Source organism: Phyllosticta citribraziliensis, assembly GCF_038025025.1.
Source record: "Phyllosticta citribraziliensis strain CPC 17464 chromosome Unknown J3D65scaffold_16, whole genome shotgun sequence".
In the NCBI taxonomy this organism is placed as follows: domain Eukaryota; kingdom Fungi; phylum Ascomycota; class Dothideomycetes; order Botryosphaeriales; family Phyllostictaceae; genus Phyllosticta; species Phyllosticta citribraziliensis.
The window spans coordinates 588,774-606,925 of record NW_027117353.1 but is presented as its reverse complement, the minus strand read 5'-3'; the positions used below and the strand labels follow the sequence as shown (position 1 = coordinate 606,925).

The window sequence follows — 18,152 nt, the reverse complement described above, 5'->3', positions numbered from 1 at the left end:
AAATCGGGGACATAGGCGGCGAGCTTAGCCTCGCGGGGGCTGTCCTGGCCGTCTGGGGAGAGGCAGAGGTCGCGCGATATGGTGTACGTATCCAGGCCAGGTGGAGCGGAGGCGGACAGTGGTGGTGTGCGGAGGAAGACGGGAGCCAACGTAAGGGCAGTGGGTAGTGACACCCGCCTGGCTGGACCCTCACGGCTCATCTCCGGCAATGGTGCCCCAATCTACGGAGCCCGGGACCTGGACCTGCGGTGCCCTGACCTCATCTGCCACAAAATAATGTCAACCTGAATTCCAACTCCCACCATGCTTCTGAGCCGGAGAGCTCTGCCGGCACAACTGCGCACATCATGGCGAGCTGGCTTCCCAAGCCGACTCCAGCGTCGCTGGTTTACACCGCGACAGTGTCGCACTGTGCTTCTTCAAGGAAGCGAAAACATGGCACGTTTTGCCCGCCATTTGCCTCTTCACCATGCCTCTGCTAATTTGTCCAGAACGATGAAACCATTTTGGCCGGTTTTCCACAAGCAACTGCCAAAATCGAAAGTACCCAAGAGCCCATGATGGTGCTTCTCTTTACGCCGGCCTTGTCTAGCCGACTGCTTTCTCCTTCTGGTCCTACTTCAACCCTGCAGACCTTGCTCGCCAGGATCTTTGGTCGATCTCTTAAACATCAATTCGGCGCCAGCATTTCCGGCATTCGTGTCGTGTCGGCCGTCGTTGACGCTTTGCCCGCTCCCAAGACCGGTCACATTGCCGAAGGCTTCTCCTACATGATACTGACGCCTGATGGTGAACAAGATCTTGTCATAGTTCCAGATCAGGCAGACCAAGACGAGGAAGGCACCCTCGAATTCAAGTTTTCGGACAAGTGGCATCAGGACGTCAAATCCAAAACAAACCCCGCCTGGGGTCTAACCGATTACCGCGTCGCCATCAAGCTTGCCAACACGCTCTTTCTATCAGGCCGCAAAAAGACTTTTCTGGACGCAAAGTACCTTGTGGATCCTGCTGGCGATTTGCACCTGGCCCACCACGAGTGGCTGGCGCATTGCTCGATTCCATACCATGCTAGCGAACATCGCTTCCTTAACAACTTTGACGAGCGGGTCTTGAAAACAGACAAGCTCCTCAATCTCTCGCTCGTCCCTCTGACAGAGCCGCGGAAAATATCAGTCAGTCTGGGCAACATTTTGCGCACAGTCGAACTTCCAGACGGCTCGCAGCGCCCTGCGTCTCACGAGTTGGAGGCCAATCTCGAATCTTACTTCAGAACCACCGAGCAACAACCACACCCAAGGCCAGTGTGGGCATTGCTCACGGACGAGTCTGGCGTTGAGCGGTCACGCCTGGTATTTCACAACGCCAAGTTTATGGACGCTCTGTCCGCCGAGCCTAGCCAGCGCAGCGGCCTCGAGATCATGTGGAGCAAGCCCGACTTAGAAGCCTCTGATGAATACAACCTCCCGCTGCGGGAGTCAATTGTGCTCGACGGCGCCAAACTGCAACGCGTCTTGAGTGGTGGTGGAGGATGGGGTGACAAGGCGGGATTGCTTGCCTTGGATCCCCACGACTTGATCCAGACCCCGAGGAAGAACGAGGAAGAAATTTCTCAATTCAGCTCTGACAACTCGGATTATACCCACGTCCAATTCTTCACGTCAACAAACTCGCCTGCTCCTCAATTGTTTCAATATCGCCAAGGATTCCACATGGGGGTGGTGCCAGATGGCACTCCCAAGTGGGTGCCGCCGGTGAAATCTCGCGAAAAGGACATCTACTCGATGAGCTTTGTGGCCCTTTCTTATGAAGGCATGAGCTTCAGGACAAACACTAGCATCAACGAGGCCAACTTTCCAACCCTACAAGAGCATCCCAAGGAGACGACTCGGACAAAGGTCGATGTTCCATTTGCGTCCTTTACCTATTTGAGGGCAGAGCCCTTTTCAGATCTGGACAGAACTAGTGTAAGCTGAGCGTACCCGAGACCCAACTCAAGGCACAGCGCTGACGCATCGACAGATTCGGCCTACAGAACTGGTCGATTTGGGACAGTCCGTTTTAAGGACAGGCTACAAACTTCTACGATATGTGTGTGATACATTCTGGGTAGTATTACGAGACAGTTCGATTGCGCTGGACCGCGATGCAAAAGTCGACCTGCGAACACGTCGAGACCAAATCATGCCGGTCACCGACTCGCTCATCCAGATCCTGATGACTGTTAGCCCAGGCGGAGTCGCATACCTCTCGCGGGGCATTTCTCGGTTCAACACCATGGCCGATACGTCGAAGGAGAAGCGCCAGCGCCAAGAATTTGCGAAGACGCACAAGGAGATTCTCTCCACGATAAACTCCACAACCACATTCATCGACCGGGCCGCCACGCAGATTAGCATGTCGCTGCGCCGTTCCCAGGAGGACGTGAAGTGGACGCACGAGTTCGACGTGGGCGCGCGGCAGCGCAGCCTCGCCGCCGTCTACACGGACCTAATCCGCATCATCGGCGACATCAAGCCCATGCTGCTGGACAACTACCACAACGGCATGCGCCGCACCATGATCGTCGTCGTCAGCTATCGCATATTCTACTACCACAATGAGTGGCATCAGACGAAGGCCTTCATCCGCAAGGCGCACGAGCAGATTGACGACTCGAAGCGCGCGCTGGGCGTGCCCATCACGCACTACGAGGGCACGACGGGCGCGGGCGCGGAGACTGTGGCCGGCGAGCTGCGAGGCCTTCTGGGGGAGGAGTCGGAGGGCCAGTCGGAGCAGAATCTCAGCGAAATGAAGCAGACGGGGGGCGCGAAGCAGGGCGTAAAACAGGGCGGGGAAGAGTCGTTGTGAGGAGCCTGGGATGATGGCTCTTTGGGAAGAAATAGACGGCATTTGGCGCATATCAGACCACGGGTCGATCTGGATACAGTGGACAAAAATCTCTTCTCCATGCATGTACGTAGCCTCCATTTGCTGCGTGATGTGCGTGAGGTATGTGATGTGGAACTTATGCCGCCGCCAATCCGACATCAGTCTCGTAGTGCATGTCATTTCTCCTCCAGAATTCAGCCAGATGTCGATATCCCTGTATCACCTTTTCCCTCCTGTAATCCTTGGTATCCATAAGGTCGTCCGCGGCGTGTGGCGGCGAAGGATATGTCAACGCCCAAACGCCAAACGCAAGCGCCCTCGCGCTCTTCTTTTTGTTCCTTCCGACACAGCAGTCGCCATTCATTCGAGAGCCCGCTAGTCAGCGAGATGGCGGCGACAAGGCGACTCTGACCACGCAGCACTCTCGCCGCACCGCATGTCCTCCATGCCCCCAATCAATCGCAAACCCCAAAACAAGAAACCCGCATCCCCTCACCTTCACCCCTCAACCTGCACAACGCCCTGCGCCCCCTCCACGCTCTCCCCTCCCGGCACCAGCACAACGTCTTCATCGCACTCGTGCATAACGCCCAGCACGACGGCCAGTGAGTCGAAGAAGCCGTTGACGGCGACGCGCAGCATGCGGTTGGTGGTGGCGACGTAGTGGACAACGAGGATATTTGGGGCCGCGGGGGAGATGGAGAGGTGTCGGTGGACGAGGGGAGACAGTTCCGCGTCGATGGTTAGGACGCGGTGCGCGGTGGACGCGAGGGTCGGTGTTGGGAGCGGGATTGTGAGGGTGCTGTAAGAGGGGGGAGGGTTAGTTTGTGGGTTATGGTGGGGGTGAGGTGGGGGGGTGGGCGTACAGCTGGCAGGGGAAGTCGGGGGACGAGGGCGTCGCCATGGTGCTGCTGGCTTTCTGTCTGTCTGTCTGTCTGTGGTGTTGAATCGCAATCGATGCAGTCAAGTCAACGACAGGCGTGAGCGGATGGCGGGCAGAAAAAGCCGGGCGGTAGGCAGGCGGTGAAGCCCCGCGATCCGACGATGGTTGCAGGGGTCCAGACTCCCGTCCCCCCGCCTTTCACCACCATGACATCATATGGCGGCCACCCACACCTGCACAGCCGGACCAGACCCAGTGTTTGGATTGCTTCCATCCACCCGATGACTGGCTGACTGGCTGATCGGATCGAGGGCGCACGGCGTCAGGTCGTCAATCCCTCGCTCACAGCCCCGTCATCGTTATTTCATCGTCTCCTTCCCTTTTCATCCTGGCTGTCGTCTCTGCCCGCATCCCGCCCTTCTCCAATCCTGTCGACCTCTTATTCATTCGTCGACAATTTTCCCCTTGCAACTCGTCCAGTCTGTCTCTTCACTGTCTGTCTTGAGCTGAATCGTACATTTACCTCATTTAACCTCATTCCTCCACACACGACACAACATGGCGCAACCCTCGCCCTCCGAATTCCTCACCTTCTACCGCCACATCCGCGTGGCGACAAAATGCCCCTCCTCCCTGCTCACACGTCCGCGTTGCATCACAGCAACACCTTATGCCATGTCCCGCGCTACAGCATCAACACCCTCAACATCTGCTTCTCAACGATGCTTCTCGGTTGTCCCTCGACGATGCTTCGCGGCCGCCGCTCGCAGCCTTGAAGAAGACGACGCCCGCAAAGACGAGGCCGGCAAGCGCCAGAATCAGAGAGACGACGACGCGCACCCGCTTGATAAGGATGGCTATGATGTCCAGAGCGAGAATGCGCAGAAGAGGCAGCGGTATGTGCCCACCTATCTACTTACATTCCCAATTACCACCATCATGTCTTGTTGACGTTGTCTTGTCCCTCTCTCGTCTCACACTAACGCCGTCAATCGCTGCAGCGAACACCACGCCGGCACCGGCGGCAACGCAACCGCGCGCCGCGACGAGCTGCACAGCACGGAGCGCGCCAAGAAAGAGCATCCCGAGGCGCCTGACGTCGTTATCGGGATGCAGGATGAGCGCGGCCAGAAGGGGTTTTAAATTTGTCAAGTTCTGAATTTTGTTTTTTTGCATGCTAAGGTTGCGGTGTTTGGGTTTGCATTTTGAGGTTTCAGGCGGAAGGGCATTGGAATTGGGATTGGGATGGGGGAATTACGTTCGTTGGCTTTGCTTGGGTTGGTGTTGAGGATTGGTGGTGGGCATGGGGATGCGGCGTTGGAGTGGGTTTGGTTGTATTGCATGAGACAGACTCCCGTCGACGGCATTACACACGTCTTTGGCTCCGCCGCTGGCTTGTGACACTGCTCTTCGTAGAACCATATAAATCGCCCTCTTTTCAGTGCGCATCTCTCCTTCACACCCGACATCTCAATCCCCCAGCTCTGGAAAGAGTACTACAACCCAGCATACACTTCTTCTCGCTCTTTGTGGCCGAAGTCGTGCGGGGAGCGGCGCACTCTTTCCTTGCTCTCCTTTCTTTGGCGTTCTTTTCTTCGGGTCTGCTCGACTCCTCGTTGGCTTCTTGTGGTATCGCGCTGGACTTCGTCGTTGTGCTGTCATACTGTTGTGCGTTTTCGACCTCGTTTCTCGTTTCTCGCTTCTTGCTACTTGTCGATGTCCATGCCACGCCGGTCGGTGAGTTGTGCATGTCCCGAGACCAGACACAGTCAACGGCTCGGTCTCTGAAAATAACAACAAGTGTACCAGTTCTTTCGGTTTTGGTCTCCACTTCAAAGGTGGTGCGTTACGCCTTGGAGTTCCTGAACAGAAGGGAGAAGAGGAGTGGTTTTATACCAGCGCAGCCTCTGGCACGAGCACAAGAAGAGCAGGCTCCAGCGCTCGTGAATCGAGCTTCTGACGAGCTACTGACAGCCGGCCGACCGAAGCGCAGGTATATAAACCGCTTCTCCTTCTCGCTCTTCACTGCCCATCGCTCCCTTCCTGGGCTCGGATAGCCAGGAAGGATTGAGACACTTGGTCACATCAATCAAGAAATGCTCGATTGGTGCTGTTCTGGTGCGGAGTGTTCACACTTTGTGACTGTTTGTCTTTCTTCCTTTCTTGTCTTTGGGATTTGGCCTGTCTTTAAGGGGGCGGGGCAGCGGTCGTGCTTAGGGGCTTCGACGTTGCGTCTACTTGCTGCAGCTCACTGCGTCGAGATGATGAAGGCTTACACTGTAACTGTAGCTGCAAGTAGTATTCCGCGTGTGCCTTTAGTTTGGGAGCTCGACGCAGCGCGCAAAACAAAAGTCAGTTCGAAAAGTTTGCGCTTTACCAGTCTGTCGGTAGGTAAGGATCAGGAGTCTGGAGTGTGTAAGCAAGCAGACTTTTATACGCAAGAGTCGGGTGCGTTGCGTGAGCGGGGGAGTAACACACATGCAAACGAACACCGGTGAGTCATAGCTTCCTATCATGGGCGGCGCACCCACTGTTGGTAGGCGACCTCCTTGTTTAGCGTTGAGGTGGTCGAACTCATGTTATGCGCCCGGTGATTCCTTGGTTGAGTAGGCACATGTAGCCTTCTTACTTCTTTAAAAGACTGGCACCCTCCCCCAATTCTTCCTGTCCCCTCCATCCTCTACCTCACCTTCACAACCACTGCAACCACGACTTTTTCCTTGCCTATACAAAATCTCCATCATGATTGATGTCAGCATCCCCCATCCTTTCTTGGGAGACGAAACGACCAGTCAACTCGAGCGCGAAGGCCTGCTGTCGCCCGCAGTCAACAACAAGCGAAACCTTTCAGCGACCGTCCTGAACTCATCTTCGAGCTCGTCGTCCTCTTCTTCAGTATCGGTCAGCTCTACATCAGCTGTGTTCACGGCCGCCGCAGTAAACCAACCTGTCGACACAATCACCATTCCCGACCGTCTCAGTATCGAAGCCTACGAGTACATGGGTTTCAAGCAGAGCGTGGCAAAGGAGCTCTGGAGCAACTTTGTTGACCTTGCCTCTGAGTGGGAGTGCCCTTTTGAAGAATTCGCATACATGCGGATTGAGGATTCTGGGCTTGATGTCACAGGTGGCAGCGAAGACTGGAACGGATGCCTGGACGGGATTGGTATCAACCAGGAGTTGAAGGATGCTATCATGATGCCCGAATTTGCCGACATCCGCTGCACCGGCACCGCCAAATTCTGGGTTCGGGAAGTGGTCCAAGAGCGCTTTGAATTTCTCCAGCACTTGGAAGATGAAGCCCGACATGCCCTTGCCTTGCGCCAACGGTCGCAGAAGGGCGGACGTCCAAAGAGCGGATCAATCTCAGAAACGCCATCCGCGCCGAGCCCGAGGAGCAAGAAAGAACGCGCCTCCATCGGATCCTCGTCTGCCTCCACTTTGACCTTCGCTGGATCGAGCGCACAGAGCGCGACGAAAGAAGACTCGGAACCTCAGCCTGTCGTTTCCGACGCCGAAATCTCGAAAACCCTTCCGGGCCATACCATCATATGGCGTGCAAGCTACAAGAATGCCACTCTCGCAATGCAGGACAGCCAAAGTGGCAGTATCAGACTCGAACTGATTTCGACAGCGCCCGGCGACTTTTCTGGACGTAAGAAAGTCGCGTACTTCACGCCGCAGAAAGAAGTTGCGCACAAGTTCGCCCAATGGGCCAAGCACAAGTTCAATGACCAAGAGGTCTTCATCACTCGGGTCTTCATTCCTGACGCTATGCTCAACGAACTCAGCTCCGGTACCACTTACCTCTGGTTCGAAGATCGATCCAGGCCGAAAGACGAGTGGAAACGCGTGGTGTGTTTGTCACGGAAGGCTTACGACCTCGACGAAGATCTTTCCTGGATTGCGAGAAAAGATCTGTTGATTGGGAACATGGTGAGAGGCGTGAACCAGAAATTCAATAACATGCCCGAGAGCGACTACCCCAAACTCACGATTGAGGATGTCTTGCACGTCGAGATCGGCGGATACAGCAAGGAGGCCATTCAATGGGTATTTCAGAGCTCCAAGGCTCAGCGCGCCTTCTCAAAGCATTGTGGAGACAAGATTACTTTCTTCTCCCTGGGGACTTACTTCGCTCCGAAGCCAGAGGAGGAGGTGGCTGCCTACAAACAAGGTTGAGAATCTTGGGATGGTTGGCTGGAGTCGGCTTTGTGGTGGATTTTCCTTCACAACTGGAGTTCACTTGCAGTCTTGCTCTTGATGGATCGGCGGTGGACTTTCTTTCACGGTTGGAGTTTCCATGAGGTTTTGCTCTTGATGGATCGGCGGTGGACTTTCTTTCGCGGTTGGAGTTTACATGGGATCGTGCTGTTGATGGATGCATGGTCAAGTGGGATCGAAAGGGATTTGGGGTTCGAGTTCGAGTTATGGAGTCTCAACTGAGAGTCTGCCCTACTCTAGAGTACGGTACTTGGTAATTTGGCTCCAATCACAAACAATAGCAGTCTATCAATGTGAACTTTCCACTTCGCGTCGCCGCAGGACAAGCAAAATAATTTGCGTTGCGGGGGCCACAAGTAGCGGACAAATGAATGCTAGTTTGTCTTCTAAGCAACAAAGAGTTCTCAATTGGTCCGGTATGCTTCCAGGATCCTTGAGAGGAACGGACACCCACGTCGAACAGATCTTCCACCCAGGAAGACCATATTGTACACCCTTCCTTCCACACTAGCAAGCTAAGCCGCTTTCAACACCAGTCAATCACAAGAAACACATGATCAAGTGACGCGACCAAGCGCACGAGCGCGTGGCGCGATCTTGCATGTGGCGGCCCCGCTGACCGGCACCCCTGAATTCAGGGGTACAGAAACGCTTGCCGTCCCCCGGGCAGGACGAGGACATCAACTTTCCATAGCACTTCTAGCAACCAATTTCACCACACGTTACACTGGCTTCCTCTGACAGGGAGGTCCACAACATGGTGTACTTGGTTTTGCATTTTGAGCTTTTAAGCCGCACTGACTTCGACACTTCACGCTTTTCAGTTGTCAATTGTGCTGTTAAGCCGAAAGATGCGCAATTGGTGTTCATCAACATCGCCACGCAATGAAGAAACACTTCACAACAGCAGAGAGCTCCCTCCTCACTTGCCCCTGAAATCCCGCGTTCAAAAATCTGACTCGCCGCTCCCTCCCCGCCAAAAAGTAGAAATCCTGTCAAATCCGTGCACCTGCAGTGCCTCTGTCAGAATTCGGGTTTTGTTGTAAGAGCAAACTCGCCGTTGCACTGAAAGAACGCAGGTCGTGAGTCGACACCTTTTATACCCCCGACAGGGAATCAGGAGACAACGAAGGCGAAGGCGGAAGTTGGTGCTGAGCATGTGATCGAGGCCGAGCTCGAGCTCGAGCCCCTGAAGCCGCGCCCGTGACGCTGCTGCGGCTGGTCTTTGGTATAAAAGACTTGCTTCTTGCCCCTGGCTTGAGTTGTATCGCACAACAGAGCAACGAGTCGACCATGGATGAATGATCGACATAGAATTCACTGTGTCTCTTGCCGATGTAGTTGTTTCTGATTGTTTTGCGGCGTCTGTCGCGAGCTGCTGCAGATAGACTTTTGTGGACGGGTGTGCCCCTGAATGCACCCTTTAAGTTGGGAAATTGGCAGCATGACTGTCTGATAGCGCACGTCACTATCACTGCATCACGCTGAAGGCTAGCCTTTCCCCGCAGCGTCGACGCCACAAAACAATCCCCGAGAGACAGCAGTACTCAACTCGAAAAACGGAGGCGCGAAAAAAAAAAAAAGGAACAGTGCGTGTTTCCCCAGCTATCGACTTGCTCCCTGCCACCCCCGACGCCAGAAATGTGCTGGCAGAACCCAGGACGCAGCGAAGAGCGGAGATATATACCAACGAAACTATCTGTTCCCAATCACAAGCAAACAAAACCCGTCTGTCAGAGCGTTGGCTCGCGACGCGCTGCTGCCTGCCGCCAACACTGGCGGCGCATGTGCCATCCGCTAGACTGAATGGACATGAAAGGAGGCCTCAACTCCTCCGTTTTCTGGGCGGAACAACGCTGGAGGTCGCTTGCCTGACAAGCGAGACTATACAGGAGGCTCGATTTCGCGGTACAGCGCTCTCAGTTCCACGCACTTTGGTGGCTTTGCGCCGCGTTTCGTAGTCGAGTTGACAGGCGAAGAGGAGAAGGATGGTTGCGGCGGCGGCGGCGACGGTTATGATGCTCAACAACATCAGTGCGTGATGGAGGCATACACTTCCTCTATTGCGTATCCTCAACGACCACGTCCAGCCCCTGGTAGATGAAAGCAGGAGAAGAAATCGTTCAGTCGTTGATAAGGGGTATACAATCAAAGCCAACACGTCAAACAAGACAACTCTCCCTCGACCCGCTCCCCTCTCTATCTATCTACCTATCCCCTACATCTCCCTCCCTACATCCAGCCCTCCAGTCCTCCCGCCGGCGGCCACGGTCGCGGTCTTCCCCTCCCACCGATCCCAACCCCAAAGCCCCCTTCTCCTGCGCCTGGCCCGCCGCCGCCGCCCCTCCGCCCTCGCCGCCGCCCACCAACAGGCGCAGCCACCCTCACCACGCCAGCATCACCATCACCATCGTACATCGCCGCCCTCAGCACATCATCCAACGCACCGCGTCCGCCTCTCTGCGCCCGCGCCGCAAAGCTCGTCCCGTTCCCATTCCCGACGTCGATGACCGGCCGTTGCCGCCGCGCGGACGAGTTGGCGCGGGCGCGGGCGCGTGGGCGCTGCTCACTGGAGTCATTCTGCCGATCCGGATGCTGATGCCATTCCTGTGCCTGTGCCTGTTCTGCCGGCCTATACCGCCGCCGCCGCAGCAGCCGTCGGTCCAGCGCCTCGTCGTCCCATTCGTCCCACGCGCGCGGCGGCGCGCGCTTGACGCCTGTGCCGCTGAGCACGGCGTGGCCGCGGGTGTGTCGGGCCTGCTGTGGGCGAGGTTGAGGTGCGCGGACGTTGTAGATGTGCTGATAGTGTGGGGTCAGGGACGTTTGGGAGGAGGCGGGGTGGTGCGAGGGCAGGGGGATGCGGCGGTGGTGTTTAGCTGATGTCGGGGCGGCGGCGAGGCGGGGGCCGAGGAGCGGAGAGGAGTCGTCGCGTTGATGTTTGTAGTGGTTGGTTTTGGTGTTGCGGTTGACGCCGCGGGGGCGGGGGAGGAAGGGGAACCAGCACATGTTGGCTCTCTTGCTTTCTCTTCCCTTTTTTCCCTCCTCTCTCCCTCAGTCCACTACTTAACTGACTGCCCCACCTGAAGATGATGATGATGATGACGACGACGAAGCGGCCTTAACACAGGCGTCTCTGGCGGCGTTGGCGGTGGCGGCAACGTCGAATACTGCTGCTGCAGCACGGCGAGGACGTGATCTGCCTCCAACCCTATTTCCTCTCCTACTCCTGCTGCTGCCGACGGAGAATCAGACGACGAGCGAAGCCCTGGCGGTGGATCTTTGTGCAATTTCCTGTGCTCCCGCTTCCCCTTGCTCTTACTCTCACTCCCCGACGACCACGGAAAACAGCTCGTCTTCTCGCTCTTTCTCTCCTGCTTCAATCTGTCCTGTCCCTGCCCCTCTCCCTGTCCTTCACGATCCGGAATCGGACGCGCCGGACAATCGTCGCCCCCTTCTCCTGTTCTGTCCTTCTCTCCCTTCTTCCCACGGCACCCGCAATCGCCAAAGCAGCCGCGCAGCGCACAACCAACGCACGGTGCAACGATGCCGTAGACGTCGACGACGAGTTCGAGGATCCGGATGAGGCGCGGGATGAGGATTGCGAGGGGCGGAAGGACCATCGCGTGCAGCGCCGGGCCGGGTTTTGGTTGATGGCTGGCTGGGGGCGGGGGCGTTGTGTTATGGGGGATGTGTGTATGGGATGGGGAAGTGGAAGGGAAGGGAAGGGGTAGGGAGAGACAGAAGGGATGGATGGATTGGCCGTCATATACATCGTTTCTGTCTCTGCCTCCTCGGGAGAGAGAATGACACGCACGCCTGACTTCATACATGGCCTTCTGTTCGTTCGCACGCGGCCTTCTCTCACCCTCTCTCTCCCTCTCCACATCCCCACCGTGCGTAGAGCCTAAGCGCACACGAGCCCGCAAGGATAGAGATGGAGGCACGCTGAGCGAGACGCGAAGAGAGAAGAAACAAGAGAAGGACTAAACGTGAGCGCGTCACGACGCACCCGCAAGACAGGAGGGCGAGCACTCAGCAGGCCAGCGAGCACGGCGCGAGGCGCGCTCCCGCCTGAGCAGCGAAGAGACCTGAGCGAGATGACAGTTGAGCACCTCATGACGGGTCTGGTCTCCAGGTGGTGCTGCTGCGGCGGCGGCGGCGAAAGGGTTGCATGCGTGCGGGCGGCCGAAAAGAAGGGAAAGAGAGAAATGGAAGTGACTGCCGTCGCGGCGGATAGGCAGATAGGCAGACAGGCAGGTGAACAACGCGTCGTGCCTTGTTTGTCTCGCTGACGAGGAAGCGCACGGCGGTCGTTCTGTCAAAGTCAAGTAGTGAGTGAGGTGGTGGTGAGGTGGGCACCCACCCATGTCTCGCATGGTGGATGCGGCAGCTGATGCGTGACCACCACCAGCACCCGGATGGCAGCCAGGGCAGCGCAACGGCTGCTCCCCGTGACCTGTCTGCCTTTCTGCTCACCCAACACCTCAAGGCAGCAGACGAACCTGGCGATGACGACAATGACGTGAGGAAAGAGAGTGACTAGGTAGATGTCGATGATATTTCCGAAAAGAAGGGCGCATACGAGCGCTCCCGATCCCATGCCATCCTATTCCATCCCATCCCGCCCTGAGCTAAGAAATGTCCTGTCCAACTGTTCATATGAAAAGTGTCGTCGACGACCAGCGCAGCAGCAGCAGCAGCAGCGAGTCGCTCGCGCGATCGCCTCCACAAGATACGCCGCGCAGCGCAGATCCGAATCATCTGCTCGCTCTTTCTATCTTCTACATATCCCGAGAAGCGCCGTAGTACTCCAAGTGCGCCATGCTAAATCCCTCACGGTGCGTCCGTGTCGTTGTTGCGTCTAAATGTCTAAAACATTGCTGTTGTCCGTCTGATCCAACTCGGTGGAGGTGGAGAGGGAGGAAGAGGAATCCAAAGTGTGTGGTGTAGGTGGGTAAGGTAGTTGTCGATCGGAACCAATGTACAAAATGGCGTCAAGAGTCAGCAAGAAGGCTGAATTCATGCATCATCACAACGCCCACAGCCCGCTGACCCCGCGCCGCACCGGACTGCCGTTGCCGCCCGCGCTGCTCGTCGCGGCGCTGTAGCCCGAGTCGCGGCCAGCCTCGTCTTCGTCGATGTCAATGTCGTACTTTTCTTCGCCGTCGGCCTCGTCTTCGTTGCCGCCCGCGTCCCACCCCTTTTGCTGCGCGCCGCGCGTGTTCCACCGCAGCGTGCGACTCAGGCTGTCGAACCACTCGGTGGGCTGGCTCAGGACGGTCGGGAAGGGGTATTGCGACGCGGCGATGGTGACGTGATCGCCCTGGCGCAGCTCGACGCGGCCTTTGCCGTCAAAGGCGCAGTACGCCGTGGCGCGGCTGTTGCGCGGAATGGCAACGCGCAGCAGCATGCTGTCGTTGAGCAGCATCGGGCGGAAAGATAGGGTGTGCGGGCAGATGGGCGTGAGCAGGATAGCGGGAATGTCGGGGTGCACAAGCGAGCCGCCGGCAGAGAGCGAATATGCGGTGCTTCCGGTGGGCGTCGAAAAGATGCAGCCGTCAGCCTGGACAACGGTGAGGAGCGCGTTGTCGCCGTACAGCTCAAGGTTGGAGACGTAAGGGCTGGGCCCGCGGTCAATGACGAGCTCGTTCAGCACTTCAAACTGCTCGGCCTCGAAGTGCGAGGGCGAGTTTTCATCGGCTGCGTCATGGTTGCTGTTGGCGCGGTACACAGTGCACGTGAAGCGCATGCGCAGGTTGACGCGCATGCCGGCTTCACCCATGATGCGGTCCAGCTGCTCCTTGTAGCTGGAGAATTGAAAGTTGGTGAGGAACCCAAGACTACCAAGACTAAAGGACAGGATCGGCGGCACGATGCGCTGAAACAGCCAGCTCGTGTACAAGACGGTGCCGTCGCCGCCGAGGGTAAGGACGAGGTCAAACTTTTCCGGCGTCGTTAGACAGAGCTCCGGAGACCAGTAGCGCAACATGTGGTGGAACCGGGCATCCTGGGCGAGCAGGCCGGCGGCGTTGAAGCGCTGCGACTTTTGCAGCTTGCTATCGACGTAGACATTTACGCCCACGTCGTAGCCATGGCGCGGCGTGGTGAGCAGCCACTGGGCAAGCTCGCGCGTGAGGTCGACGAGCTGATTGTCGCGGGCCTTTGTGACAATCATGACATTCTTGACGGCAATCTTGATGGGGCGGCGCTGCAGCTGCTTGGAGACCTCGCGGACGCCCGTGGCCGTCTGGACCAGGCGGGAATGCGACATGCCCTCCTCTTCCCGAATCTCTTCGAGCACGCGGTCAATGTTGATGGCGGCATCGAATTTCTTGTGGTAGAAGCACGGCGAGGCGAGGGCCGTGATTTTGCTGGCGGTCAAGCACTCGGGGTTGAGGGTGAGATCGGAAATGGCCTGCGACAGGCGGCGCCGGGATAGGGCCGGGCGGGAGGACGAGGGTTCGGGGTCGTTGTTCAGCAGGCCATTGATGGACGAGGCAATGGACATGTTGGAGGTGGCGGGAGGGCGCGAGGCTAGGGCCTTCATGATGGTCTGGCGGGGGACCGAGTCGATTGATACGGCCTTTTTGCGATGTCGGCCGTCGCGGAACCGGGCCCTGTGGGTGTGGGGCGGCGAGAGGACGAGCGATGGCGATGGCGACAGACGCAGCGACGAGGCGGGCTCAGAGAGCGTCGCGACGGGGGTGGATACGGTGTCGTCGTCGCTGTAGAGGGTCCTGGAGGGCGACGGGGCGCTTACATGGACAAGCGGACTTGTCGGGCGAGAGCAGCAGCCGTCGCTGCGACTATCTCCGGCGACGATGGAGATGGACGGCCGAGGGCGGGGATAGTGGTGGGCGTGGGCGGAGAGGCTCCTCAGCCGGGGCGGGTGTCGAGGTTGGCGATGAGGGTGAGAGACGGGGAGCGAGGATCCATGACGATGCTGAGGATGAACATGGCCGTGGTGGCCGTTATTGTGTAGGGACACATGCAGAGGTGGAGAAACAGGCTCAGGCGGATGCAGAGCGGAGCCGGCCGTGTCGGTCATTGCTTAGGCCCTCAGGCAGGCTCCCGTCGCTGTCCGAGCTGACGCCTGGAGGCTTTTTCGAGAGAAGGTCGCGAAGATGAGCAGCGGAAGGATTCTTTGACGACAAGGCATCATGTTCACTAATATGTAGTCGTTCCCCCTCGCCCGCCAGCCCTGCGGCAACCGCGCGCTCCTCACACGCAGCGCGCCTGGAGTCAAAGTCGAGCGCCGTCTGATGTCAGCCTCAGCGCTGGTTGAGACGGCCTCTGCATCAAACCGCCAGACGCCTCCATCCTCAGCTTCGACATGACCGGCCGAGCGACGGACCGTGGGCCAGCGAAGGATGCAGTTCGAGTCCTTCTATTCCTGACCTCTGCTAGCGGCCCGCCGTTGGTTGACACGCCCGTCCCGTTGGCCCTCCTCAGGTACTGTACCACCCACACCACTCCACCACCACATGTCGACGACATGTCCTCGACCACTGCGACGTCTCATCCCTGCCTCACACCCGGCTGCCTCGTCTTCTGGGCACTTGTCGTTGCGAATGCGCTGTTGCGACTGGTGGAATTTATTTAGCCCTCCCGCTTGCGACGCTGCGAGTGTTGGCATTCCCTCATCGTGTACACGATCCCGTGACAGCCTGGCGCTGGAAGCGTGCCATGTTCAATCTGATAAGGTAGCAGAGGCGTGTCACGAAAGTAGAGACGCCGTCATGTAGTGCTGTCGCAACAACCGTTCGGGATGTGCACCTTGTCCGAGCATTTTCACGTTCCCCAACCCGAGCAGCCAGCAGAGGGCAGATGCCATGGCGCCGGGTTCGATCTGTCTGAAGAACCAACACCTCGTGTGAGGAATGTGCCGTCGTCGATGAACAATTCCGAGTGGTTCCCGGGTTGACGCGCAGTGCTGCAGGGCAGAGGGCAAACGCGTCCGGTGCACGCTCCACGGCATGTTATCGAATGGACAGTTCCAGACACGTCCATGGTCTTCGCATCAATCAATTGCGCAAGCGGCACAGCACAACAGCCCGCAGCTTCGAGTGGCACAGCAGAGAGGACAGGACCTGGAGCAACACATGGTAAGTGACGTCAAAAAACAAAGGAATGGAAGGCGCGGGTGATGTGCGCTTGCCCTGCTTTTGCCCTGCGCTCCACATACGTCATGGCCTGCACCTCCACTCAACACCACGCATATAAACGCCCTTGACAGAACCTCACTGCTGCCACCCATCACCAAAACAAAACAACCTCGCCTCTGCTCTACCAAACAACCTCGTCACTCTCAACGAACCAACCAATTCAACCAACTCCAATACCTTCAACCACAATCACAGCCATCATGTCTGACAAGAACACCTCCACTCTCCAATCCTACGTCGACTCTGCCACCTCGACCGTGCAGTCGGCCGTCGGCTCTCTGACCGGCAACACCGCCGACAAGGTGCGTCGCTCCCATTCCCCCCCTCACTCCCCACGTCTCCACACAAACCACTAACACACCCCCAGAAGCAAGCCGCCGACAAGCAAGCCGAAGCCGACGTCAAGCACGACCTCTCGCACGCAGGCGCCAGCGCGGGCCCCGTCGACGTCTCGGCCTCGGGCGTGGCGCCCAAATCCAGCGACCGGCAGCAAGGCAGCTGGAACCAGACCATCGGCTCGGCCAAGGAGACGCTGGGCAACGTGCTGGGCAGCGAGGACCTCAAGAGCGCCGGCCGCAAGCAGAACGCCGAGGGCCAGGGCCAGGAGGCGCAGGGCCAGGTCAGCGACTTGGGCAAGGGCGTCGGCGACCGCGTCAAGGGCAGCGTGGGCGGCGCCGTCGCTGGCTTGACTGGCAACGAGGCTGCCAAGGACGAGTATGAGAGGCAGCATGACCAGGGCAAGACGGCGCAGAGGGGCGTCGAGGCGGAGCTGCAGAAGCAGGCTGAGGCTGAGAAGAAGTGAGCGATGAGCGGTGGTGGACAGATTGCGTAGTGGGAGGTCTTTTTTCTTGCTTTGGTATACCCTCGGCCTGATGGTGCGCTGCCTGGCAGTGTCTGTCGATACACCATTGGCCTTTAACGACTCACGACTTCATGCTGGAAGAAACGGACTGGTGGACATGGACTTGCCTTGTACCTAGGCATTGTACAAACAGCAAATCGGAAGACATTGCTACACTCAAACAAACCATTCACAGTGATGTGACTGATAACTGTCGGGAATAATTCACTGCAGCTGCAGCTGCGGGCGCTCTACAACACCAATATCCTACACGTACATACATAACTTTACAAGGGAACAAATCCCGATCCAAGATCCCATATCCCAACGCCAACGCCACAAATGCATGCATCTCTTCCTATTCGCCCTCCCTCCCACGCTCACTCCACAACTCACTCTCACTCACTCTCTCTCTCCAAAAACACCCATCCCATCACGCCCCCAAATCCGCCGTCCAGCTCATCGGCCTCCTCCTCAACTCACTCGCCACACTGCCCCTCCTGTCAAACACGTCCTCAACTCCCTCCACCTCCTCGCCCTCTCCCTCCCTACCCGTCGCCGTCAAACTCGACGCCGTCGTCGCATTCGACGCCTTGCGCAGCGCCATCCACCACTTCTCCTGCACCGCTGCTGCCGTGGCATCGCCCGCTTCCTGGCCCACAGCAGCAGCAGCAGCAGCAGGAACGCGTCTTCCCCGCTCCCGCTCCCCGTCGCTGTCGTCGTCATCCTCCTCGCTGCGCTCGTCGACTTCGCGCAGCGCCGCCGCCCACTCGGCATCGCCCTCCCCCCTTCCCATTCCCACATCGTCAGCATCGACATCCACCTCCTCGATCGTCGCGTACGCGTCCGCAGCCGAGGGGCGCCGGCGCAGGTGGTTCGCACCGACGCTGTCGGCGGCTGACGGGCGCCGGCTGTGGTTGAAGTAGGTGTGCGGGTGGGGGAGCGTGGGGTAGGCGGAGGAGGCGACGCTGTCGGCGGCGGAGGGGCGGCGGCGGTGGTCCATGGCAGAGGAGGGGCGGCGCGTGTAGGCGGTGATGACGGAGGCGCGGCTGTAGATGGAGGGGGAGGGGAGGGAGGGGGAGGGCGTGGGGGATGTTGTTTGTGACTGCGATGGCGATGTAGGGGAGGGGTGGGCGTTGAAGAAGGTGTGCGGAGATGTCGGGTTGGGGTT

General features: G+C 58.0%; 8 protein-coding genes across 8 annotated transcripts; 5 read left to right on the top strand and 3 right to left on the bottom strand.

Annotated features, from left to right (window-relative positions):
- Nucleotides 1-261: 261 nt before the first annotated feature.
- On the top strand, nt 262-3,058 carry J3D65DRAFT_642657 (uncharacterized protein). Its single transcript, XM_066802015.1, has 2 exons — nt 262-1,964; nt 2,020-3,058. The coding sequence occupies exons 1-2, from the start codon at nt 558-560 to the stop codon at nt 2,845-2,847; spliced, it is 2,235 nt and encodes a 744-aa protein (XP_066650090.1). The 5' UTR covers nt 262-557; the 3' UTR covers nt 2,848-3,058.
- A 48-nt stretch (nt 3,059-3,106) lies between these two features.
- J3D65DRAFT_174025 (transcription factor Pcc1-domain-containing protein) lies at nt 3,107-3,849 on the bottom strand. Its single transcript, XM_066794279.1, has 2 exons — nt 3,735-3,849; nt 3,107-3,670 (listed from the first exon to the last, which is right to left on the bottom strand). Exons 1-2 carry the CDS (start codon nt 3,770-3,772, stop codon nt 3,367-3,369), a joined length of 342 nt encoding a protein of 113 aa, XP_066650089.1. The 5' UTR covers nt 3,773-3,849; the 3' UTR covers nt 3,107-3,366.
- Nucleotides 3,850-4,181: 332 nt separating this feature from the next.
- J3D65DRAFT_174010 (uncharacterized protein) lies at nt 4,182-5,051 on the top strand. The gene is made up of 2 exons (XM_066794278.1): nt 4,182-4,647; nt 4,753-5,051. Exons 1-2 carry the CDS (start codon nt 4,310-4,312, stop codon nt 4,892-4,894), a joined length of 480 nt encoding a protein of 159 aa, XP_066650088.1. The 5' UTR covers nt 4,182-4,309; the 3' UTR covers nt 4,895-5,051.
- A 1,185-nt stretch (nt 5,052-6,236) lies between these two features.
- On the top strand, nt 6,237-8,070 carry J3D65DRAFT_642651 (uncharacterized protein). Its single transcript, XM_066802014.1, has one exon. The coding sequence runs from the start codon at nt 6,494-6,496 to the stop codon at nt 7,931-7,933; it is 1,440 nt and encodes a 479-aa protein (XP_066650087.1). The 5' UTR covers nt 6,237-6,493; the 3' UTR covers nt 7,934-8,070.
- A 2,037-nt stretch (nt 8,071-10,107) lies between these two features.
- J3D65DRAFT_173979 (uncharacterized protein) lies at nt 10,108-11,889 on the bottom strand. Its single transcript, XM_066794277.1, has 2 exons — nt 11,648-11,889; nt 10,108-10,961 (listed from the first exon to the last, which is right to left on the bottom strand). The coding sequence occupies exons 1-2, from the start codon at nt 11,803-11,805 to the stop codon at nt 10,208-10,210; spliced, it is 912 nt and encodes a 303-aa protein (XP_066650086.1). The 5' UTR covers nt 11,806-11,889; the 3' UTR covers nt 10,108-10,207.
- Nucleotides 11,890-13,004: 1,115 nt separating this feature from the next.
- J3D65DRAFT_648715 (ATP-NAD kinase-like domain-containing protein) lies at nt 13,005-16,158 on the bottom strand (the record flags this gene model as incomplete). Its single annotated transcript, XM_066802405.1, has 4 exons — nt 13,005-14,592; nt 15,511-15,526; nt 15,807-15,942; nt 16,078-16,158. 4 exons carry the CDS (start codon nt 16,156-16,158, stop codon nt 13,005-13,007), a joined length of 1,821 nt encoding a protein of 606 aa, XP_066650085.1.
- Nucleotides 16,159-16,179: 21 nt separating this feature from the next.
- J3D65DRAFT_173800 (uncharacterized protein) lies at nt 16,180-17,232 on the top strand. The gene is made up of 2 exons (XM_066794276.1): nt 16,180-16,442; nt 16,508-17,232. Exons 1-2 carry the CDS (start codon nt 16,341-16,343, stop codon nt 16,940-16,942), a joined length of 537 nt encoding a protein of 178 aa, XP_066650084.1. The 5' UTR covers nt 16,180-16,340; the 3' UTR covers nt 16,943-17,232.
- Nucleotides 17,152-18,058, top strand: J3D65DRAFT_642640 (uncharacterized protein). The gene has a single exon (XM_066802013.1). The coding sequence runs from the start codon at nt 17,324-17,326 to the stop codon at nt 17,900-17,902; it is 579 nt and encodes a 192-aa protein (XP_066650083.1). The 5' UTR covers nt 17,152-17,323; the 3' UTR covers nt 17,903-18,058.
- Nucleotides 18,059-18,152: the final 94 nt, after the last annotated feature.